Below are 25,077 nucleotides of genomic sequence, written 5' to 3'. Positions count from 1 at the left end.
TATATGGGCCTTTTGTAGGCTTATACTTATAAAAAATACTATGGGCCATTTTTGGGTTTAAACCTCTCAAATTTTAGAGTCGCAATCCCTAAAACCCTTCTTCCAATTCCAGCGCTGCACACTCACCTCCAATGGGGAAATTCGTGTTCGAGCCCCCCAGCGACGAAGAAATTGACCACAGCACCGACGGTGAGTCCGAAGAAGAAGCTGAAGAAGAAGTTGAAGTTTCCGACGATGAAGAAGTAGTACGGAAAAGCAAGAAAACTCAGTCGCCTTGGGATTTCTCCTCCTACACTGAATCGATTGCCGACGAGCACGCGCGAAGGAGCACAACTTCGATAGACTACAAAATTAGTAAAGCTCTCGAGCGGCGCCCCATCGCCGCCGCAGAAGAAGCTGATTCCGAGGAGCGGTCGGATTCCGAAATCGAGATCCAGGTAGTGCTTTCGTTTGATTGATGTTGAGCTGGAAATGCAACCGTGACACGCTGTGTTGGAGGATGTGGCTCAATTGGGAACTGATTGAGTTTTGTGGCTGGTTTTCTGGTGCAGGACGGTTATAGGTCTGAAGAGGAGGAGGGCGAAGATGCCCCAACGACAAGTGGAAATGCTGAAAAAGCATTCTTTTCGTCCGCTGATGGTGTAACCTTCAAGGCTAACTCATTTATGGAACTTCATCTCTCGAGGCCATTGCTTCTGGCGTGTGAAGAATTGGGTTATGTAAAGCCTACTCCCATTCAGGTATTCAAAATACAATGCCTTCAATTTTGGTTACTTGATTTTTATGTCATAATCAGCCAATTCATTAAGGATTATTTCTTCTCTGTGTGGTAGGCCGCGTGTATACCTTTGGCCTTAAGTGGACGTGATATATGCGGGAGTGCTATTACTGGATCCGGGAAGGTATTTTTATTTTGTATTGCACGATAGCTACAGTTTAAATTTGATTTGTGTCTCCCTTAAATTCACTCCCTTACTGAAAAGACAGAATTCTGAACTCCTTATCTCTTATTATTAGCTTCTCGTTCTTTAGTTTTGTATCAATTTCACAGAAGAACATATTCAGACTGTTTTCTGTATAATTGATGAATATAATCCTTTATTTTAATCATATTCAGACTGCTGCTTTTGCTTTACCAACCCTGGAGAGGCTTTTGTTCCGGCCAAAGAATAGACCAGCTGTTAGAGTTCTAATTCTTACCCCTACAAGGGAGTTGGCTGTTCAGTAAGTTCTGCTTCATGTGGAGTTATCATTTGTTATCTTGGTCAAGGTTCTGCTTCATGCAGAGTTAATTTTAGTGCTTTGCGTGAATTTGTAAACCCCCATTCACTTATACGCTTATTAATGAGCTATCATCTCTCTGCTATTTTTTAATACGACGTAGAAGATGTTATTTTGTGCAGTTTAAACAGCATCTGATCAAACTTTAATGTATATCCAGTTGTTTATAATTTTCAACAATTGCATATGTTTTAATTTCCAGCACAGATTGTATCTTACTGTACATGTCCTGCTGGAAATATGATTATGGTGGACATGATTATCTATGATCTGCACTATGTTATGTTTTATCCAATATCCACAAGCAATCCCTTGAGTGCAACATTGACAACTATTTCTTCTTGTATGGTCTCAGCAGACCAGTAGGAGTAACTTGCCATATAATTCTTATGACATGTCTAGAACTTGAGTCTCAGCAAAATGAAGTAGGCAAAGGGCTTGTGTGATTATCATATTGATTTTTAAGGGTTATACTGTTTTTTTCTCTTTGGTTGGAATTTAAATACTCAAAACTATCATTTGCTTAATTCAATTGACTGTGTTGCTTGCTGAACTCATGTATTTGTAATCCTTGGTGCTGCCTTGATTTTTGGGACAATCACTAGCATTTACTACTGTTATTTAGATATTTAATATACGTTGGGTTCTCTCTTTGCTTCTTTTTATGCTAGGTTTCATTCATTGTAGTTCTTGACTAAGTATTTGACTTATTTTTCAGGATTGATAGTATGATTAAGACACTTGCTAAGCATGTACCGAGCATCAGAAGTTGCGTGATTGTTGGTGGTGTTTCAACGAAGGTATGCGTGCTGCACCCCTTGTTTTCTTGTCAAGATGAAGAACTAAACCTGTTTGTCCCCCAGGAGACCTGAGATTTAACAGCGATGTGCAATTCTTATTGCATTTTTATGTGTATGACTCTTGTAGATTGCGGTGTCTGCAATATTTAGTGGACTATAACCCTTGTAACTGTGGTTTGGCATTAACACATCTTCAGAACGAAAAGCTAGCCTGTGTATTATGCAATTAACCTCTACATAAATAATTATTGTTTCATAATCTGTTGTTGGGGGTTCTGACAGATAGTTGAACACTAACACAGTTAACAATTATGTATGAGACAAAATATTTGTCTTGATACTGAGAATTGAGGAAATTACTGAAAGAACCATACTCTATTTTTAATTTTTTACTCATAAAGATCCATCCTGCCTGTATTCCTTATCCTTGCCCATGAAAGAAGAATTAGATAAAGTTATAGTAAGTCTTTGATGTAAGAACAGAAGAAATTCATTACAAATCTTGTGAATTATCTGTAGCAAGTGGTGTCTCAGGAAGGGAACCTATCTTTGGAGTTTGTTCCCTATCTCAAACTTGAACTAGGGAAGTATATGATGATGCATGGTGTGCTGAAATTGAGGGTGATATGGTTATCACTTGATATATATGAAATGTTTGTTGTATGTGGTTGCTAGATTCTAAATTTAATTGTAATTTAAATGTAATTTCCTTTAAACTGAAAGTTCTTTTGCTGCAGTTAATGTTGTGCTTTATTTGTTTTTTCACGACTTATGTTTGTTTTAACTAATAGGTGCAAGAAGCAGCTTTAAGAACTTTGCCAGATATAGTTGTTGCAACTCCAGGACGGATGATAGATCACTTGCATAACTCTATGTCCGTACATCTGGATGAGCTCGCAGTTTTGATACTTGATGAAGCTGATCGGCTTCTTGAGCTTGGATTTAGTGCTGAAATTAATGAATTGGTACATTTCCCATACTTTTTTCATTTTTGTAATAGTAATACCATAATATTTGCAGTTCTATTCTGAACTTATGTTATAGACTAGTTGATTACTTGTTGCTGCCATTCAGGTTAAATTATGTTCGAAAAGGAGACAAACCATGTTATTCTCAGCAACCATGACTGAGAAAGTTGATGAGCTTGCCAATCTTTCCTTGAATAAACCCGTACGCTTGTCAGCTGATCCAACAGCAAAGCGACCGGCTGCATTAACTGAAGAGTGGGTCATTAGTAGCTCTACTTCAATATTTATGGTTCTTCCATTAAGATCTTTGGAGGCTGATTAAGTAATCTTACCCTTGTATAAGTAATCTAACAAAACTGTATCTCCTATGCAGGGTGATTCGCATACGCCGAATGCGTGAAGGAAATCAGGAAGCAGTTCTTCTTTCTATATGCTCAAAGAGCTTTACATCTAGAGTGATTGTCTTCAGGTTTTGATCTCATATCCCAATTTCGTGTGGGCAATAATCATGTTTTCTGGTCGCCCTTGTTGAGTTTTTATCTGCTATAGTGTCTGTGATGATATGCTACTCAACAATGAGGGATCAATTGGCACATATTTAACCAGGCTAGTTGGAATATAGAGTATAATTGCAATGAGTGCATTATAACTTGAAACTTATGAAATTTTATATCCTGATTTCAGTGGTACCAAGAAGGCAGCTCATAGATTAAAAATTCTATTTGGGCTGGCTGGCTTTAAAGCAGCTGAGCTTCATGGGGACCTTACCCAAGCTCAGCGTATGGACGTAAGTATCTCTGTGAAACATTGTACTGGGTTGTGTTTGTACTCATATGTTGACGCGTATACCAATAATTATTTGTAGGCACTGGAACTTTTCAGAAAACAACAAGTGGATTTTCTAATTGCAACAGATGTTGCTGCTCGTGTAAGTATATATTGTAACCTAATAGCTGTGTTAAAACTACTCCAGAAATTAAAAGGCTTTGATCATTGAGACTTATTATTCAATACTTGTTTGCAGGGTCTTGATATTATTGGTGTTCGTACAGTCATAAATTTTGCATGTCCACGAGACATTACAAGGTAATTATTGCTTTCTTGGGGTTGGTTTGGAGATTTATGTATTTAGTTATGTAGCTCTCGTTTTGTTAATTAGTTATTTAGCTCTGGGCTCATTACTGAGTTCTGTAGCTTTCAGTTTACAATTGATTTTCCAAGTATATGTTTCTTATTTTGCTCATCTGCAGTTATGTCCATCGAGTGGGTCGCACTGCCAGGGCTGGTAAAGAAGGATATGCTGTTACCTTTGTTACTGATGAGGATCGGTCTCTCCTAAATGCTATAGTAAGGACATACAAACTGGGATTTCGTCTCATTTTACTTATTATTGTATGTTCAGTTTGAGAACCTTTGAAATTTTGTTTCCAGTCTGAATTGGGATGTGTGTTTCAATTTTTACATATGTATCTGGTAGGATTTTCTTAAATGGGCTTTGTTTGCAAATATTTTTTGGGACTGGTAAAAGTCCTTCATGCTGTATTGATTTACTAACACTGCAAGTATACAGGCTGGATCTAACTTATTTGTGTGGATCATATAATGATAAATAAAACTTGAACCTCATTTTCTTTCGTGATGGAACTTTAATTGATGTAATTATGGCTGAGGGCTCCAAGACATTATTTATCAAATGATCTTAACCCTCGCTGTTACATACTAGGCATAACAATTTGTTTATTACTCCCCCTGTCCCTCAAAAATATGCACTCTTTCCTTTTTAGTCTGTCCCATAGGTATATGCACTTTCTAATTTTGGAAAGTCTTTTCTCTTTAATGAGGCGGGACCCTAACAATACTTTATTTACTTTTTCTCTCTACATCTCTCTTACTTTACCAGTTTTACATTAAAACCCGTGCTGACCCCAAAGTGCATATTCTTTGGGGACGGAGGGAGTATTAACTAAAAGTATTCTACTACTTTAGGATATATAATAGTTGATTTTTATGTATACTGGGAGCCTAAATTGAAAATAATGTGAAAGAAGACCATGCATTTATGGTGCATCTGAAATGGGTAATCTTCATTTACATTTTATTAGTTTAGGATCGCGGGTATCTTAGTTTGTTATCATAAAGTTTACCTTTAAATGTTATTGTAGAATCGTTGCCCAATTTCCCTTTATCCAAATATATAATTTCATTGCCACCAAAAGCTATTTTCCCTTATTCCTCTATTTGATGGGTATGCATTAGTAAGTAGTTTACATGCTTTTTACATCATATGTGTTCTCTATCTGAATAAGTTATTTCTGATCATTCTACTTTACATTCTGAAACTGTTTTTCCGTCTGTTGTGCTATCACATTCTGTGTTTTTGGATGCTTAGAATGTATTAGTGCATATACTTCGTCATCCCCTCTTTTGAAGTTTTGAGGATGAATTGTGGGCACCAAGTGTTCACAGGCTATAAAGATGCCTCATTTACCTTCCTTGTCCATGTGATTGTTTTTTTTGTTTTAACTATGTTGAGATTCTATCTCCTTGAAAACATTAAAAGTAACATCTCGAATCATTATGATAGGTTAAAAGAGTTGGTTCAAGGGTGAGGAACAGAACCGTTGCTGAACAGTCAATACAGAAGTGGTCTGAAATAATTGAACAAATGGAAGATCAAGTAGCATCAATACTTCGAGAAGAAAAGTAATTGAACAATCTTGTTGGCTTACCCTACAAATGAACATGGTATTCACCAAGATCTGTCCTTGTTTTTGCAGGGAGGAGATGGCACTAAGGAAAGCTGAAATGGAGGTTACAAAGGTTATTGTTTTATGGCTTTTGTTTGGTTTCCAATGGTTCTTAGTTTCTTTGGTTCTAGAAATACTTAATCCATCTCCGCTATCAAGTTCAAAGATGCAAGCTTAGCCTGGAAATGCATTTTATTATTTGTCAGTGAAAATACTCAACACAAATTTCACCCTGTTCTGTGAGAGAAATATTCTAGAGAATATTAAAATTAAAAAAGAATTCAAATTGTTCATTTTTTCAGCTTGAGAAAAAACTGGACAAAGCAATGAAATTGGACAGTGCAGATATTTTCCATTCCAGCATTATAGTGAGATTTTATGATTGCTTCGACTTGCAGATGAGCCAGTCAAACATGATATTATAATGTTAGCCTGCTTACATTCTTGAACAGTATTGAACATAACAACAAACAGTATATGTTTTAAATACCTCTGTAAGTCAGTTGTAACATCTATTTCAAAATTGAAAGGCATATTCCTCTTTACTTGTAGGCAGAAAATATGATCGCTCACAGAGATGAAATATATGCACGCCCTAAACGAACGTGGTTTGTTACTGAAAAGGAAAAGAAACTTGCTGCTAAAGCATCTAAGGTATGTTTCCGTTATTTGTGATTTATGCCCCAAGTCTCGTGAACATTGTGAGCTTTAAAGTTTATGTCTGACTAAATCTAGCTGGTTTCTAGGATGTTACTTATTATCTAGTATCCACTTGCCTACTTTCACTGTAACATTTTAATGACTCAAACTGGGACTTATAAGATTGGTTCCTTTAACTGAGAAAACTGTGAAGCTCTTTCTTTGTTGTGTCACTTTGAAAAACTTAATGGCCGGTCGCATGCTTTGTCTGGTTCCTTTTTTTCTTTTATTTCTACATCTACTTTCCTTTCTGTTATTTGTCTTGGATCTTTTCCACGTTTTTAATGCAGTCATTTCAACCTAATTGATGACTTGGTAGGTCATTAATGATCTTATAATTAAAATGCACTACAATCCATGGGTCCTGTACAATGTTGTTAATGTCTTTTTTACAATTTGTGCTGGCTATACAACTAGCTAACTACTTAAGTGGCATCGTTAAATGATTTAATAGGAAGCTTCAGATAAGGTAAAAGGTTCTGGACGTAGCACAATTAGTGCAGAACAAGCAGAGGAGTTGAAGATGAAGGAAAAGAGAAAGCGCGAGCACGAGGTTTGTGAAATACCATGTTTATAGTCTGATCCCATTGTCTGAGAAAATCAATTCATCTCATGCAAATATTTCTGGCAGAAAAACTTGCCAAGGAAGAAGAGAAGGAAATTGGAAGCGGCTAGAGAAATGTTGGAGGACGAGGATGATGTCAAGGTGAGTTTTAAATTTATGGATTAGATTGAAATATTGTGAAGTGGATTATCTAAATTGCACTTCACAGCCTTTATTTTGTTACTCATAATTTTTCTATGAGTTTGGTTATCCTTGGTATCAGTAAAATCCATACTTACAACAGTCGTCTCATATAATCAATCTCTGAAATGAATCAGGGTGGAGAGAAAAAGAATAAAGAGAAAAAGGATAAAGAGAAAAATGGAATTTCACTTGTTGATGTTGCATATCGAAGAGCAAAAGCAGTCAAGGCTGCAAGCAAGGCTGTTCAGGCCGGCAAGATTGTGAAAAAACATGTTAAAAACCCCAAGCATCCTACACAATCAAGAACAGACGAGATGCAAGAACTTTTCCAGGATGACATGAGTGAGAAAAAACAGAAAAGAGCCCTCAACGGTGGTTTGAAGAAGAAGTCCTCTTTCAAGAGCAAGTCACGGTAACTTTTTGACCTCTTGTCTACTTATGTCTTTCTGTTATTCAATTGCATTTGAGATCTGTTCTCTTGTTCATGTTCCACGAATTCAGCATTTTGTGTAGACCTGAAACATGATTCGGATTCTTGCTACTTTGCAGGTACAAGCGAAGGTAGGTTATATAAGTGTTCAGAGTCTTTAAGATATCGGAATCTTGCTCCATCTAATTGGTGTTGCTGCTGAAGGTATTCTTTTTATACCAAATGAAAATTCTGACCATTATTTAGGGACGATTACAATACTCAAGTTTACTGCCTTATTCTTAGTATTTTATCTGTATTTTTAGTTGTAATTTTTAGTATAATGATATTTTGACGATTGTATTCTGGGCTTTTGAAGTATTAAGCTCGCAATGGTTTAGTGAAACCGTTCCTCTAATGTTTACAATGTTTATCTTTGGTTGACGGTAAAATGGGTGCTCGAATTATTTTCTATAATCAATTGTGTCCTTATTCTATGACTGTTACTTGTACACAACTATTATTGCTATTTTGTCACACTTTGACCGGACACGGGAAATGTAATGGAAATTGAGTTGAAAAAATTAATAGAAAGAAGTGAAATTAGACAAATTTTGTGAAACAAACAAAAATCATAGAGTAATATTTTATTATCAAGACAAATTTTAAATTCTACGTACAAGTTATTTTGTTTTATCCAAAACATTAATCTTGTGAGATTGACGTGGACAATGTATGACTATTCTAGTGTAACAAATTTTGAACTTTTTGGTATGATGGAATGAAATGAGAGAATTGAATAGTATTCTAACTTGAATTTATTTGCTTGATAGTATATCTATAGTATTTTAGAAATAGCTATTTCTTCTGGAATTACCATTCTTCATGGAAATATCTATTCGACTATTTTTCCATTTAGTCAAGAAATAACCATTTCATTAATTTTTCTTCCTAGTACGATTTTTTAACACACACCAACAACATACACTCTGATCAACACACACCAACAACATACACTCTGATCAACACACACATACACGCACACAACAACATACACACTCAACATAATAATATGATCTAAAAGATTTGGCAAAAATATTTTTGAACGGATCAATTTTTTTTGTTGGACTAATTATTCATATTTTATTTTATTTTATTTCATTTATTTGTAGTTATAAGTATAGGAATGAAATTAACAAGGAATAACAACAATTTTATAGTAGCATTAGATGATGAACGTGTAAGATCACGATTGGAGCAAGATCATACAAGAGTTTGTAACTCATAAATTGAGATGAAAACGATTCAACTGATAGAATGAGAAGGAATTCATTGATGATCAACTATAGATACAATGAAGAAAAACACTCTCATATCGAATACAAACGGGAAATATGAACTCTCATTTTATCTCCCTCAATCTCACTCGAAACACGACCTGGTTTCGACAGCACATAGCACAGATTGCAATTTGTATTATACTCGAAACACGACCTGGTTTCGAGAGCACATAGCACAGATTGCAATTTGTATTCTCTCTGATGAAGTTGTTCTCTCTCTTGCTGATCTCTGCCGCTTGCATCAGTATTTATAGGAAGAGTAATTCGAGCTCAATGCTTCAGGATCAGTTTCAAGTAATCGCATCTTGATAACCACTCTTTACACTCGGTTGTAACCGCTGTCAACCGCTCTTCACTAACCGTTGCAACTGACTTTTCTGTTGCAAACTTCCAACTGACACCCTTGATCATCTCTCGATTGTTGGAGTGTTTTATCAGCTCAAAATATCCTAACAGAATGTGTCAATAAAAAATCAAGCCAGGTAAAACCAATTATTTACAGCTCCAGAATCTGTTACACGTGACACGAATATAAGAACCTGCTATAGATTATTCATTGCAGCTCTCCTTAGCGTGGGAGAGCGGAGGGGAATCGCACAGTTTCAGAGCGCGTGCGCGGGATTGAACTTGGCGGCATGTGGAGGCGAAAGGAAGACTAGTGTTGGCGCGTGCCGGAGATGAGAAGTGGCGAGACGATGGCGCCACCGTGGCCACTGAAAGAGCGGCCGCAGCAGGTGCGCCATTTTCGTGTTTGCGGTCGTTTCACTGAATGAAAAAGGTAAGTTTTTTCTGTGGAATTATGGAAAGCATAAGGCCCAGTCATCTACGGGCCTTTTGTGGGTTTATATTACCCTAACAAATTTTGGAGTCGTAATTCCTAAAACCTTCTTCCAATTTCAGCGCTGCAGACTCACCTCCAATGGAGAAATTCGTGTTCGATCCCCCCAGCGATGAGGAAATCGACCACAGCACCGACGGCGACTCCGACGAAGAAGTTGAAGTTTCCGACGACGAAGAAGTAGTGCGGAAAGGCAGGACAACCCAGTCGCCTTGGGATTTCTCCTCCTACACCGAATCTATCGCAGACGAGCACGCGCGAAGGAGCACAACTTCGATAGACTACAAAATTAGTAAAGCTCTTGAGCGGCGCCCCATCGCCGCCGCAGAAGAAGCTGATTCCGAGGAGCGGTCGGATTCCGAAATCGAGATCCAGGTAGTGCCTTCGTTTAATTGATGTTGAGCTGGAAACATTACCATGACGCTTATGTGATGGTGGATGTGGCGGAATTGGGAACTGATTGAGTTTTGTGGATTGTTTTCTGGTGCAGGACGGTTATAGGTCTGAAGAGGAAGAGGGCAAAGACGCCCCGACGACTAGTGGCAATGCTGAAAAAGCGTTCTTTTCATCCGAGGATGGTGTAACCTTCGAAGCTAACTCGTTTCTGGATTTTTCTCTCTCGAGGCCATTGCTACTGGCATGTAAAGAATTGGGTTATGTAAAGCCTACTCCCATTCAGGTACTCAAAAGGCAATGCCTTCAAATTTGTTTACTTGGTTTTATGTCGTAATCGGCCCATTCATTAATAGATTATTTCTTCTGTGTGTTAGGCTGCTTGTATACCTTATGCTTTACTTAAGCGTGATATATGCGGGAGTGCTATTACTGGATCTGGGAAGGTATTTCTAGTTTGTATTGCACGATAGCTACCATTTGAATTTCATTTTTTCTCCCTTAAATTCACTCACTTACTGAAAAGATGGAATGCAGAACTCCTTATATCTTATTATTAGTTTCTCTTGCAAATTTTTAGTATCAATTTAAGAACATATTTTGAAAAGGAAGTGTGTAGGATGCAAAGAGGTCAGACGGTTGTCTGTAGAATTGATGACTATATATTTTTTAATCATATTCAGACAGCTGCTTTTGCTTTACCAACCCTGGAGAGGCTTTTGTTATGGCGAAAGAGTAGACCAGCTGTTAGAGCTCTAATTCTTACACCTACAAGGGAGTTGGCTATTCAGTAAGTTCTGCTTCATGCGGAGTTATCTTTTGTTAGCTTGGTCAAGGTTCTCGTATCTTATTTAAGCTGGCTGCTGATAATGATATTGATTGAAGTTGAACAAATGCATCTCTTTGTCATTATTACAATAAATTAAGTTTACAACCTATTAGCTCTCTGTGTTCTTCAATATATATGATCTTTATGCTATTTTCTGTTTCATATTACTGACTGTAAACTGAGCAGTAACTTCCTTGTATCTTCCCCCACTTGCTTAAAAATTGTGATGATTATTAGATGTGGAACTTGTTATTATAAAAAACCACTATATTAATTTTAGTGCTTTGCCTTGTGAACCCCCATTCACTTATACATTAACTAATGAGCAATCATCCCTCTGCTATTTTTCAATACAATGTAGAAAGATGTTATTTGTACAGTTTAAACATCATCTGATCGAACTTTAATATATATCCAGTTGTTTAAAATTTTCAAGTCATTATATAGTTTTTTTATTACTACTTTAAAGAACTCAGTTTTATCAGTTTTATTGCTACTTTAAAGAACTCATTAAATTTTCAATTTTCAACATTTGCATATGCTTTAATTTCCAGCACAAATTGTTCTTGCTGTACGTGTCATGTTGGATATTTGATGATGGTGGGACATGAATCACATGATTAGCTATGCTCTGCACTATGTTATGTTTATCCTATATCCACAAGCAATCCCTTGAGTGCAACAGACAACTATTTCTTCTTGTAAGGTCTCAGCAGACCAGTAGGAGTAACTTGCCATATAATTCTTATGACATGTCTAGAACTTAAGTCTCAGCAAAATGAAGTAGGCAAAGGGCTTGTGTGATTATCATGTTGGTTTCTTAAGGGTTATACTATTTTTTTTCCTCTTCGGAATTTAAATACTAAAACTATCATTTGCTTGAGTCCTATCGATTGTGTCGCTTGCTGAACTCATGTATTTGTAATCCTTGGTGCTGCCATGATTTTTGGGACTATCACCAGCATTTATTCTTTAGATATTTAGTATACGTTTGAATCTCTCTTTACTTCTTTTTATCATAGCTTTCATTCATTGTAGTTTTTGACTTGGTATATGACTATTTTTCAGGATTGATAGTATGATTAAGACACTTGCTAAGCATGTGCCGACCATCAGAAGTTGTGTGATTGTTGGTGGAGTTTCGATGAAGGTATGCTTGCTGCACTCTTTGTTTTCTCGTCAAAATGAAGAACTGAACCTTTTTCTACTCCAGGAGACATGAGATTTAGCAGCGATGTGCAATTCTTATTGCATTTTTATGTGTATGAAATCTTGTAGATTGCAGTGTCTGCAATATGTGGTGGATTATAACCCTTGTATACATTGGTTTGTCATTACCACCATCTTCAGAATGAAAAGCTTGCCTATGTACAGTATTATGCAATTAATCTCTACATAAACAATCCATGTTTCATAAGCTGCAGTTGGGGTTCTCACAGATAGTTGAACACTAACATAGTTAACGCCTGTGTGAGACAAAGTTTTTATCTTGCTACTCAATTATGGAATATACTGGAAGAACCATAGTTTACTTTTACCAATTGGTGAAGTATATGATGTTACATCGTGTGCTTAAATTGAGGTTTACATCACTTGGTATGTATTAGATGTTTGTCGTATGTGGTTGCTAGATTCTAAATTTATAGTCTTTTAAATGTAATCTCCTTTAAACTAAAAGTTCTTTTGCTGTAGTTAGCGTTATGCTTTATTTGTTTTTTCACTACTTATGTTTGTTATAACAAAATAGTGAATGATATTAGGTGCAAGAAGCTGCTCTAAGAACTTTACCAGATGTAGTTGTTGCAACTCCAGGACGGATGATAGATCACTTGCGTAACTCTATGTCTGTACATCTGGATGAGCTCGCAGTTTTGATACTTGATGAAGCTGATCGGCTTCTTGAGCTTGGATTTAGTGCTGATATTAATGAATTGGTACACTTCCCATACGTTTTTCCTTTTTGTAATAGTAATACCATAGTTTTGTTCTTTGTAGGACTGTGTGGTTATGTGACGCATTTGGGGGATGGTTTCTTGATTATTTTCATCATATGTCGCTAGAAATTATTACAGGAATTACTTCCTTTCTGGGATTTAGTTGTAAACACAAGTCGTAGGATTGCTTTTAATTTCTGTCTTTGGTTCCTTCACTAGTTTTAATAATAAAGTTATTGTGTATCCCCAATGGGTAAAGGATACTTATCCCTGTCTGATTGTTTTGATAAATAAATAAAATTGTTTTGAATGTTTTAAAACATAATGGTTCTAAGTACTAGCACCCTCTTGAGTTCTTACCATTAACATGTCTGCTAATGCTGCTCCTTATCTAGAGTGTTTTGGGCGGAGTTTAAAAGCTCTTTTATAGCAGCTTTAAGTTGTTTTAGAGCTTATAAGTTCCTTCAAAGAACTAAACCTTTAACTGCTCCCAAAAAAGATGCTAGTAACATAGGAGGTTTTCTGAAGAAAGTAAGGGTGTCTCCAACTTTTAATGAAAATAATCTTATTTATCAGTACCCCTTTCATGTTAATCCTTGCAATGCAACTTTGCAGTTATCAACATCTTATACTCAATCATCCTAATGTTTCAACTGCTTATTTTGAAATAAGATCTAGTCGTATAATCTTCAAAAACATTTTTTGGGTATAATGGCTTATGAACTTCTCAGATGTCCTCCTAAGGACCCAATCTAGACTCTAGAGAAGGAGTTAAATGATTGCTTGTTTATAATCCTAACGTTTTGGACATTTTATGTTTGCTTTAGAATTGCACCTGTCTACCTGGTGGTTATTCTAGTGATTAGATGAAAATAAGGTAGATGAATGGAACTGTGACAGCATTCTTCGGGTTAAAGCCAGCCAAATCAACCACCCCCCCCCCCTCCAATAATTGTTTCATTATTAATGATGTTCTCTGTTAGTTTGTATTGCACGGTTTTGTAAGTGTGACTGCACAAAAAGTTATTTTCATACATGTTTCTTTAAGCTGCTCGTTTTTGTTAAACATTTTTGTTTTCTTTAATAGGGCTGGCCAATTCAATAATATTAGAAGAATTTGTAGTTCTGTTCTAAACTTATGATATAGACCACTTGATTACTTGTTACTGCCATTCAGGTAAAATTATGTTCTAAAAGTAGACAAACCATGTTATTCTCAGCAACCATGACTGAGAAAGTTGATGAGCTTGCCAATCTTTCCTTGAAAAAACCCGTACGCTTGTCAGCTGATCCAAGAGCAAAGCGACCAGCTACATTAACTGAAGAGTGGGTCATTAGTAGTTCTACTTCAATATCTATGTTTCTTCCATTAAGACCTTTGCAGACTGATTAGAAAATCTTACCCCTTTATAAGTAATCTAACAAAATTGTCTCTCCTACTCAGGGTGATTCGCATACGGCGAATGCGTGAAGGAAATCAGGAAGCAGTTCTTCTTTCCATATGCTCCAAGAGCTTTACATCTAGAGTGATTGTCTTCAGGTTTTCATCTCAATTCCCAGTTTCTTGTGAGCAATAATCATGTTTTTAGTTTGCCCTTGTTGAGTTTTTATCTGCTATAGTGTCTCCGTGAAATGCCACTCAACAATGAGGGATCAATTGGCTCATATTTAAGCGGGCTAGTTGAAATATAGAATATAACTGCAATTAGTGCATTATAAAATGAAACCTATGAAATTTTATATCCTGATTTCAGTGGTACCAAGAAAGCAGCTCATAGATTAAAAATTCTATTTGGGTTGGCTGGCTTTAAAGCAGCTGAGCTTCACGGGGACCTTACCCAAGCCCAGCGTATGGACGTAAGTATCTCTGAGAAACATTGAAAATTGTTATATTTGTACTCATATGTTGATGCGTTTCCTGATATTTTGTAGGCATTGGACCTTTTCAGGAAACAGCAAGTGGACTTTCTTATTGCAACAGATGTTGCTGCTCGTGTTAGTATAGATTGTAACCAAATAGCTGTGTTAAAAATACCCCAGAAATTAAAAGGCTTTGATCATTGAGACTCATTATTCATTACTTGTTTGCAGGGTCTTGATATCGTTGGTGTTTGTACAGTCATTAATTTTGCATGTCCACGAAACATTACAAGGTAACTATTGCTTTCTTGTGGTTGGTTTGAAGATTTATTGTTTAGTTATGTAGCTCTCGGTTTGTTATATAGTTATGTAGCTCTTGGCTCATTACTCAGTTCTATAGCTTTCAATTTACTATTGATTTCCAAGTGTAGTTTTCTTATTTTGCTCATCTGCAGTTACGTCCATCGAGTGGGTCGCACTGCCAGGGCTGGTAAAGAAGGACATGCTGTTACCTTTGTTACTGATGAGGATCGGTCTCTCCTAAATTCTATAGTAAGGACATGCAAACTGGGATTTTGTCTCATTTTACTTGTTCTTGGCTGTTCAGTTTGAGAACCTTCGAATTTTTTGTTTTCAGTCGGAATTGGGATTTGTGTTGAGAGTTTTTAAACATGTATCTGGTAGAATGTTTCTTAAATGGGCTTTGTTTGAAAATATTTTTTGAGGCTGTTAAAAGTGTTTCATGCTGTAATGATTTACTAACATCATGCATATATACAGGCTGGAGACAACTTATTTATATGGATTATATAATGATAAAAAAAAACTTGAATATGTTCTTTCGTGAGGGGACTTCAATTGATGTAATTAGGGCTCCTAGACATTATTTATCAAATTGTTATCTTAACCTTGTGATCACATAAGACATAACAATTTGTTTATTATTAACTAAAATTATTCTACTCCTTAGGATTTATTATAGTTGTACTTTATATATTCCGCGAGCCTAAATTGGAAAAAATGTGAAAGAAGATTACCCATTTGTGGTCCTTCTGAAATGGATAATCTTCTTTTATCAATTTAGGATTGCGGAGTATCTATGTTTGTTACCATAAGGTTGCCTTTAAATGTTATTGTAGAATCGTTGCTCCATTTCACTTTATCCAAATATATAATTTCATTGCCACCTAAAGCTATTTCCACTATTCCTCTGACCTTTTTGTTTTGACGTGTATGCATTAGTAAGGAGTAGTTTACATGGTTTTTACATCATGTGTGTTCTCTATCTGAATAAGTTGTTTCTGATCATTCTACTTTACATTCTGCAACTGTTTCTCCATCTGTTGTGTTATCATATTCTGTGTTTTTGGGTGCTTAGAATGTATTAGTGCATAAACTTCACCATCCCTGTTCCGAAGTTTTGAGGATGAATTATGGGCACCTAGTGTCAAGACGCCTATAAAGTTGCCTCATTTACCTTCCTTGTCCATTTGATGGTTTTTTATGTTTCAAAAGAAACTAATGAGTAAATAATCTCAGTGCTATGACGCAAACATGTTGTATCCAGTAAATATATGAATAGATCATGTTGTATTTGTACCTTAAATTTTCAGTCGCCTACTATATGCATTCCAAATTGTTGTTGGATTGTTGTAACTATGTTGAGATTTTATCTCCTTGAAAACATTAAAAGTAACATGTTGAATCATTATGGTAGGTTAAAAGAGTTGGTTCAAGGATGAGGAAAAGAACCGTTGCTGAAAAGTCAATACAGAAGTGGTCTGAAATAATTGAGCAAATGGAAGATCAAGTATCATCAATTCTTCGAGAAGAACGGTAATTAATCGATCTTGCTGCCTTACTCTACAAATGGAACATGATATTCACCAAGATCTGTCCTTGATTTTTGCAGGGAGGAGATGGCACTAAGGAAAGCTGAAATGGAGGTTACAAAGGTTATTGTTTTATGGCTTTTGTTTGGTTTACAAAAGTTTTTAGCTTCTTTTGGTGCTAGAAATACTTAATCCATCTATGCTATTAAGTTCAAAGATACAAAGCTTAGCCTGGAAAAGCATTCTGTTATTTGTCAGTGAAGTTACTCTTAACACACAAATTCCAGTCTATTCTCTAGAAATATTCTATAGAATATTTAATATTAAAAAAATTCAAATTGTTCACTTTTCAGCATGAGGAAAAATGGTGTAAGCAATGAAATTGGGAAGTGCATTTATTTTCCATTCCAGCATTATAGTGAGATTTTATGATTGCTTAGACATGCAGATGAGCCAATCAAACATGATAATACAATGTTAGCTAGCTTATATTGTTGAACATAAAAACAAACAGTATATGTTTTAATTACATATCTATTCCAAAATTGAAAGGCATTTTCCTTTTGACTTGTAGGCAGAAAATATGATTGCTCACAGAGATGAAATTTATTCACGCCCTAAAAGAACGTGGTTTGTTACTGAAAGGGAAAAGAAACTTGCTGCTAAAGCATTGAAGGTATGGTTCCATTATTTGTGATTTATGCCCCAAGTCTCATGAACATTGTGTCTTCAAAGTTTATGTCTGACTAAATCTAGCTGGTTTATGGGCTGTTACTATCTAGTATCTACTTGCCTTCTTTCACTTCCAACATTTTAATGACTCAAAATTGATCTTATAGTATTGGTTCCGTTAACTGAGAAAACTGTGAAGCTGTGTATTATAGTTTTGTCACTGTGAAAAACTTAATTTCCAGTTGCTTGGTTTGTCGGGTCACTCTCTTTTCCACGTTTTTAATGCAGTCATTACAACCTAATAGATGACTTGATAGGTCAGTAATAATCTTACGATTGAAATGCACTACTAATCCATGGGTGTCTGTACAGTGTTGATAATGTCTTTTTTACAATTTGCGCTGGCTATACAACTAGCTAACTACTTAAGTGGCATGGTTAAATGATTTAATAGGAAGCTTCGGATAAGGGAAAAGGTTCTCGACGTAGCACAATTAGTGCAGAACAAGCAGAGGAGTTGAAGATGAAGGAAAAGAGAAAGCGAGAGCACGAGGTTTGTGACATACCACCATGTTTATAGTCTGATCCTATTGTCTGAGGAAATATTCATCTCATGCAAATATTTCTGGCAGAAAAACTTGCCAAGGAAGAAAAGAAGGAAATTGGAAGCGGCTAGAGAGATGTTAGAGGACGAGGCTGATGTCAAGGTGAGTTTTAAATTTTCCTTCGTTTATACTATAATTTTTGGATAAGATTGAAATTTTGTGAAGTTGATTATCTAATTTACACTTCACACTCTTGGTATTAGTACTTAACAACAATCGTCTCATATAATCAAATCTGAAATGAACCAACCAGGGTGGAGAGAAAAATGGAATTTCACTTGTTGATGTTGCATATCGAAGAGCAAAAGCAGTCAAGGCTGCAAGCAAGGCTGTTCAGGCTGGCAAGATTGTGAAAAAACATGTTAAAAACCCCAAGCATCCTACACGATCAAGAACAGACGAGATGCAAGAACTTTTCCAGGATGACATGAGTGAGAAAAAGCAGAAAAGAGCCATCAAAGGCGGTTTGAAGAAGAAGTCCTCTTTCAAGAGCAAGACTCGGTACTAACATTTTGACATCTTGTCCACTTATGTCTTTCTGTTGTTATTCAACTGCATTTGAGATTTTATGTTTTATATTTGAAACATGATTTGGATTCTTGCTACTCTGCAGGTACAAGCGGAGGTAGGTTATATAACCGTTCGGAGTCGAGATATCGGAATCTTGCTGCATCTAATTGCTGCTGCTGCTGCTGCTGCTGCTGCTGAAGGTGTTTTTTTTTTAATATCAAATGATAATTTTGACCTTTATTTAGTGACGATTACATTACTCACGTTAGTACTCTACGTTACATCTATTCTTATTCTTAGAAATTTTTAATCTAATTATACATTGACGATTGTATTTCGTGAATTTTGGCTGTTAAAATATTAATCTTGCATTGATTTAGTGAAATTGCGCCTCTAAATACCTACTACTACAAATGTTATCTTTGGGTGATAGTAAAATGGGTGTGCGAATTGTTTTAGATAATCGATTTTAACTTCTATGTGACGATTCTAACTATTACTACAGCGAATGTTATTACTATAGGCATTAAATTTCAATCAAGGATAAAGATCATTCAGCTTCGAGTATAAATACAATGAACAAAAAATGTCGGATTGGTTATAACTATTTTTTCAAAAATATCTCAAAACCTTAAATTTATATAACTATTTCACTTAAATTATTTTCACATTTTAAAGACAATTTTATAAGGAGTAATGAGATCCTAATTACATATGTTCCGATCAAAATTTGAAAAAGTATTCTTGAGTTTTCGTATTTTTCGACAAGCAGTTGAATAATGTGTGTACAATGTTAATATTGAATTGTGTTGATATTTTTAATTCACTATAGTGCAATCCAAATTGCTAAATTTAGTACTCCCTTCCTCCGTCCGTCATTATGAGTCTCATTTGAGTTCGGCATGAATTTTAAGAAATATAAAGGAAAGTGGGTGGGAAAAGATAGTAGAATGTGAGACCTATTTTTATATACTGGTTTTATAATAGAATGTGAGTGGAATGAGTTAACGGAAAGTGAGATCTGATCATCACTTATAGTAAAAGTAAACGATGACTCCTAAATCCTAATGGCGGACGAACTAAAATGATTAACTGGGACTTCTAATGGAAAACAAAGAGAGTAGTTATTCTAATCTTTTTAATATTAAAAAAATAAAATAAAATTACACATAGTAATTTATATACCATTATATCTATAAAAGTCTCCAATTAATTATATTTAGTAACTAAGAATTGAGCTAGCAGTTAATGATATCTTCTATGCTACTATATTTTATTATCACGACAAATTCAAAATTGTAAAAGTGTTTTCTTTTGTTTATCCAAAAGCAAGAATCTTTTGGGATTCAGGTAGACAACGTGTGCAGAATGTTAGTGCAACAAATTACTAGATACAAGAAGAAGAGAAGGTAAAGATAAACATGTGAATAAATAAAGCCAGGCTAAAACAATTATTTACAACTCAAGAATCTGTTACATGTGACACAAATATGAGAACCTGCATACTAATATTATATGTAAGAGTTTGTACTAAGTTCCATTGGAATGTAAAGATCAGTACTACTATTGCTATATGACAAGTTCCATAAAACGTAAAAGGTTACCAAAACAAAAATTAAACCCGAAATTAAAAAAAGATAAATAAAAATAAAAACTTTAAACCTAGCTCCTGTATTTCTCTCCTCTAGGAAAACATCAAGAGAATCAAATTACACCTGCCATTTTCCATCATTATTTGGTTTCTAGGAGCCATTTCCCAGCTACGTCAATACGGGTTCTCCTTTTCTCGAATAAAACTAATGTGTCATGAAATCACTAACCTGCTCTCTTTTCCCCTAATCCCAATCCAAAGAAACGGCTACATGAATCAGCTTTATTTCCAAGGTGGTGTACAATGCCCGAAAGGAAAATGTTCCCATCCATTTTCTGGTTCTTTTCGCTTCCCACTGTAAACCGAGTTGGGCCTCGACTGCTCCTCCACCGACCTCACTTGAGCTGAATTCAAGAAGAGTCCAAATCCTGCAGGGTCTTTACTCCCACTTTCCAAGAGCATACCAGAATTGAGATCAACACTGCTTCTCGATGGCCCAACCCCATTTGGAGGATTTGAGGTATTCAAGTTCACCAGAAAGGGTGGTTGAGAGAAAGCAGGTGGCAAAGCTGAAGCAGAGCCCACCACCTGTGGGAAAACAGGCTGTCCTCTGGAATCCATCATGTAAGGAATGGGCCCTCCAGATCCGTATATCGTTGAGGGAAAAGGCAAAGGATGCCCAGGCGCAAAACTATTAAGACCATACCCTGGTGAATTGGAATATGTAGGTGCAGATCCAATGCCTAAAAGGTTACCTGTTCTCCCCAGGTTAACCTCAAACGGAAGCTGCTCTGGGGACGGCCCATTTGCTAGATGTGGAATATGAGAAACAAAATCTTTCCTGTTGACTTCAACTCTCTTGCCCATTATGGATATTACAGAATCATCTGACTTGTTACCTCCGGAGACATTGAAAGTTTGAGATGCCTGACTTAAATAGGTAATAACAGAAGAATCATTGAGGTGAGTCGGCTGATCATTCAAATTAATATCCCTTGCAGTCTGTTTTGAAGAAATTAAGGAATGAGACTGACTATGGTGTCCGCGTTCTTGGGGAAAGAACTGCCCTGTCCGCCAATCTAATAACGGACCTGCATCTTCACTTGAATGGTTCAGATCCAGTGCAAGATGTTCAGATTTTCTCGAGCTTGTTTCAGCAGAAGATTCACCAGAAACAACTGTAGAATACAACTGGAGATGTTTATCTGCTGTCCAGTCTCCTGTTTTGGGGTCAATGCTTTCAGCTACATTAAGATCAAAGTCAAGAAATCCCTGCCGTTGCTTTGAGCTGCTACTGCTTCCCCCAGTTGAGAGATCCTTGTCACTTTCCCGCATCCGGCGAGGTGATGCTGGGCGAAATGCACTTGTTACAGCCGAACCTTTCCAGCCAAGATTGCCCTCAAATTGCAATGGAGCACCGGGCTGGCCAGGAGCTGCTGCAGCTCTTGAAGCAGAAACAAAAGAGACAGGTGCAAAAAATTGATTCTCAGGACGCTCAGGATCTTCTGGACAAACTTCTTCATTCAGGTCAAATTCACATAGGCCTTTGTCTTCGTTGGCTTCTTCTTGAGCCACCTCTGCGACTTGAGAGGTTGCCATATCTTGTGTACCATTTGTCTGCTCAGCATCTTGGTGACCGGAGCTGGTTGCAGATTCATCCTGCATCGGTGACGATGCATCCGATAAATTAGGCTCATCTACTACCTCCTTAGGTGAGCCCTCACTGCAAAGTGGTTGTTTTTGGCTCACAGAGTCGGGGCTCTTCGGCTGCCTTATATTACCTTCTGGTAATTTCTCTGATGAACCACAACTCCGTTCTTTGTCATCTACAACTTCCCTCTCCACCTCCATGGCTACCTGCATTGCATATTCCAAAGGATCTAGAATTCCATGGTCTATATCAACATCGGACTTCTTACCAGCTCGTTCAGGTCCCCTATCCATTAACTTTCTGCCGGAAGCATAACTATTTGCTAAATCATTTTCAGTAACATGAAGGCCACTTGTGTTAATCTTTCCTTTACCTTCCGTCCCTGAAATGAATTTCACTAAATCATTAGGACTTCCCCAGCTCTTCTCATTGTTCGAGGGCCTTGGCAACATAAGAGGGTTACTATTACTCCCTGCTTTAGAAATTAATGCAATAGAACCTTTATGTTGATTTAAACCATCTTCTCCGTACTTGACATCTTTTGCATCAGAGTCTATCTCCTTTGAGTCGGTACATGAGAAGCCTTCATCAAACGAGTTCTTTTGCGGACTCTCAGTTATGGTTTTCTTTTCCTTGGCAACGACAGAACTTGAAGTAAAAGATCCGTCTTTTGATGTTTCAAGCAATCCCACTTTATCAGACAAACTTTCAGTAGCACCTTCCCCAGGAACAGCTGCAACACATGGCTCAGATGTAGTGTTATCTGGATGACATGGAGGCTCCGTTGAAGGTGCTTGTAAGGGCGATGAGACAACTTGGTGAAATGATACATCATTTCCAATTGGGAGATTTAAACTTTTGTCCATATTGTTTGCACTTTCAACCTTTTGATGATTAAGAGCATCATTGGAACTTGTGGAGAGGACTGGATCCTCCGAGTCAGGGGTCTTTGTATTAATAGGATTTTCTTGGCAGATAGATGCATCTCTCGGGAGAGATTCTGAATGTTCGATGCCCCTCTCTATATCGCCACTTTTTTGAGGCTCATCTACAGTTGAAGCTCCTGTTTTATCCACATCAGGTAAAGATGTGGTGCTATTCATCTTTGTTTTCCAGCTTTCAAACAGTGCACGAGCTTTATCCTGAACCCTGGAACTACTGTGCATAAGGAGGTTCTTAACAGTTTCCCAGACTCCAGAAGCAAGCAGTTTTTCATGGTCCACGTCCAGTTTTTCAAGTGCCCGCAGCAAATGGGCAAGTGATTCTTCTACAAAGCTGCCACTTGTGTCGTCATCGAGCTTCTGGGCATCCTTCAACCACTTGGAGATGAAGTTGAGGCCATCTAACTGAAGAAAAAGGTCAACACACTCCTTGTTCTCAGTGGCAACTACAGCGCTTGCAACTGCAGACCACTGCCTTGTCGAATCAGCTGCATTCTTCACCACACTATTTCTTTCTTTCTCCATGACAGCCATAAGTTCCCTGACCCGAGAAGGGGCTGTAAGCCCATTGTTCATCTCAGTCAAGGTGAAGAAGTCGTCTAGTGTCATAATCTCTTCGGAGGAACAGCCACAACAGACTATTGTAATCTCATGAGGCCTCCTGGTTCTGAAACCTGCAATAATTGTTCCACCATTTGGTCAAATCAGGTAATATAACCTCTTAGATGAAGCCATCAGATTGCAAGTTCATTCCATCAATAATTATACTAAAAGTTATCAATTCGGTTACTAAAGACAGTGTCAGGTTTTCATTGCCATATATGGCCACAAATTTATTAGGCAGTTCAGAATAATAAACACAGTAGATATCACAGAAGATACCTTGATTTTGAAGTAAAACGAATTCACATCTATAAATGGCTTTCAAATTTGAATTCCATTATTTGAAAACCCCCTAAAGGGGTCATCCAAACTTCCAAAGAAACTGTTCTAAGAACGTCAGGTACAATATCTAAAAGACTAGCACAACTGACATGAAAATATACCTACCACAAGCAACGTCTCCTCATTCTCCAAACTCAAGATAATTGGACAAGATGAGAAGAACCCAACTTTGTTGACAAAGTATTCAACAATTCTATCAAATTTATAATCAAGTGGCAGTGAAGGCTACATCTACATGCACCATATAGAAGCTCATACTATTCTACACTAAGATGCAAAATTTCCCCCATTCCGTCTTATGTCCATGTCTATCCAGCATAATCAAAAGAGAAAACTAGGTTTATCCCCAGAGATAGCTAGAAGTCATCAAGTAATGTCATAAAAAACTGTATCCATCAACATTCATCATCTTCCAAGTTGTAGCAGCATGCCAGATTAAATAAAGAATACTTAGATAAGCACAAGGTAATATATTTACTATGTCAGTAGTTGGGTAAAGTTTACACTTAAAATTTTCCATTTTGATCCAAAATACGAAATCCAAGTATCCAACTTGATTCAGAAAGAGCTAAACAGCACTGTATTTGAATCCTTAAGAGAGAAAAGAAGAACGCACGATCAAAATCAATAACGCAAGGAGAAAATTTTCTATGGGCCACCAATAGGAAATTGAATTTAGCTAGTCCGAAAAGTACAATTTACCATGAAATAAAATTGAAAATAAAATAATTACAATCACAATATTATCGAATCTAGGGCTTCCGTAATATAAATCTAAATTTAACTACAAGAGACTGAAAATTGAAGAAACGCAAACACACACACACAGAGACCAACAAATTGGATACAGGCCAAACCAAACCCTAGATTACAATTTTCCTTTACCTTGGCATCAGCAATTAGCGTATTCGAAACACAGAGCTTCGCACAGACCTGCAATTATCAGGACACAAAACCTAGGGATTAGATTAAAAAACTACGGAAATTAATGCAGCGGAAAAAGCAAATATTAAAAAGGCTTAAATACAGATTAAAAGTCTTCGCCCAAATAAATTAGGGCAAAAAACAGAGTTTATACCCCTTTCTCAAGAACTTGGAAACAAAAATCACGATTTGAAAAGCTCTTCAACTCCAACCAAGAGATCAATTTCACAGAGTTTGAACGCCCCCAAAATATTTTCGTCGGAATATGAAAATAAAAAAAGAATAATCAGTAAATTTGAGGGATAAAATAAATAGTAATGGAATGAATTTGTGTGTAATTCTCAATTGTCTTTGGTCAGTTTTAGGCTTTAGCTCACAAGTGGGTGTTCAACACGTGCGCCGCTTGTGACTTTTTAAATTTTATTTAAATCTGACCTCATGCTAGTATTCTAAATTACTCATTTTATTTTCGCTATATTAATTGAGCGACGTTTGTAATTTAAGGTTTTATTTTTTAAGATTCTAATTAGTGCTTGAATATTAATGCATATTATGATTTG

The 25,077-nt window shown here is 36.6% G+C and overlaps 3 protein-coding genes across 3 annotated transcripts; 2 read left to right on the top strand and 1 right to left on the bottom strand.

Moving 5' to 3' along the window:
* The first annotated feature begins 61 nt into the window (after positions 1-61).
* LOC121782387 (DEAD-box ATP-dependent RNA helicase 28-like) lies at positions 62-8,104 on the top strand. The gene is made up of 19 exons (XM_042180203.1): positions 62-437; positions 552-740; positions 834-902; positions 1,118-1,224; positions 2,000-2,081; positions 2,873-3,046; positions 3,156-3,304; positions 3,423-3,518; positions 3,734-3,836; positions 3,915-3,977; positions 4,074-4,135; positions 4,300-4,396; positions 5,634-5,752; positions 5,827-5,869; positions 6,349-6,450; positions 6,950-7,048; positions 7,127-7,201; positions 7,378-7,655; positions 7,793-8,104. Exons 1-19 carry the CDS (start codon positions 132-134, stop codon positions 7,806-7,808), a joined length of 2,229 nt encoding a protein of 742 aa, XP_042036137.1. The 5' UTR covers positions 62-131; the 3' UTR covers positions 7,809-8,104.
* Positions 8,105-9,551: 1,447 nt separating this feature from the next.
* On the top strand, positions 9,552-18,850 carry LOC121782395 (DEAD-box ATP-dependent RNA helicase 28-like). Its single transcript, XM_042180216.1, has 20 exons — positions 9,552-9,770; positions 9,893-10,205; positions 10,321-10,509; positions 10,601-10,669; positions 10,907-11,013; positions 12,121-12,202; positions 12,813-12,986; positions 14,164-14,312; positions 14,431-14,526; positions 14,741-14,843; positions 14,919-14,981; positions 15,078-15,139; positions 15,302-15,398; positions 16,564-16,682; positions 16,759-16,801; positions 17,253-17,354; positions 17,805-17,903; positions 17,983-18,057; positions 18,209-18,456; positions 18,569-18,850. Exons 2-20 carry the CDS (start codon positions 9,912-9,914, stop codon positions 18,582-18,584), a joined length of 2,187 nt encoding a protein of 728 aa, XP_042036150.1. The 5' UTR covers positions 9,552-9,770; positions 9,893-9,911; the 3' UTR covers positions 18,585-18,850.
* Positions 18,851-19,875: 1,025 nt separating this feature from the next.
* On the bottom strand, positions 19,876-24,846 carry LOC121782382. The gene is made up of 3 exons (XM_042180192.1): positions 24,672-24,846; positions 24,479-24,526; positions 19,876-23,322 (listed from the first exon to the last, which is right to left on the bottom strand). Exon 3 carries the CDS (start codon positions 23,255-23,257, stop codon positions 20,339-20,341), a length of 2,919 nt encoding a protein of 972 aa, XP_042036126.1. The 5' UTR covers positions 23,258-23,322; positions 24,479-24,526; positions 24,672-24,846; the 3' UTR covers positions 19,876-20,338.
* Between the last annotated feature and the right edge of the window lie 231 nt (positions 24,847-25,077).

The sequence above is a fragment of the Salvia splendens genome, chromosome 2 (genome assembly GCF_004379255.2).
Source record: "Salvia splendens isolate huo1 chromosome 2, SspV2, whole genome shotgun sequence".
Taxonomy (NCBI): domain Eukaryota; kingdom Viridiplantae; phylum Streptophyta; class Magnoliopsida; order Lamiales; family Lamiaceae; genus Salvia; species Salvia splendens.
This window is presented reverse-complemented; position numbering and strand designations above follow the sequence as displayed.

Excerpts from the sequence above, each read along its gene's own strand:
- LOC121782387 (XM_042180203.1), top strand. The coding sequence starts at position 132 with ATGGGGAAATTCGTGTTCGAGCCCCCCAGCGACGAAGAAATTGACCAC. Across the intron at positions 3,837-3,914 it reads CCCAAGCTCAGCGTATGGAC|GCACTGGAACTTTTCAGAAA; the intron begins GTAAGTATCTCT and ends AATTATTTGTAG. Across the intron at positions 5,753-5,826 it reads TCAATACTTCGAGAAGAAAA|GGAGGAGATGGCACTAAGGA; the intron begins GTAATTGAACAA and ends TTGTTTTTGCAG.
- LOC121782395 (XM_042180216.1), top strand. The coding sequence starts at position 9,912 with ATGGAGAAATTCGTGTTCGATCCCCCCAGCGATGAGGAAATCGACCAC. Across the intron at positions 10,670-10,906 it reads CTATTACTGGATCTGGGAAG|ACAGCTGCTTTTGCTTTACC; the intron begins GTATTTCTAGTT and ends AATCATATTCAG. Across the intron at positions 14,844-14,918 it reads CCCAAGCCCAGCGTATGGAC|GCATTGGACCTTTTCAGGAA; the intron begins GTAAGTATCTCT and ends GATATTTTGTAG.
- LOC121782382 (XM_042180192.1), bottom strand. The coding sequence starts at position 23,257 with ATGACACTAGACGACTTCTTCACCTTGACTGAGATGAACAATGGGCTT.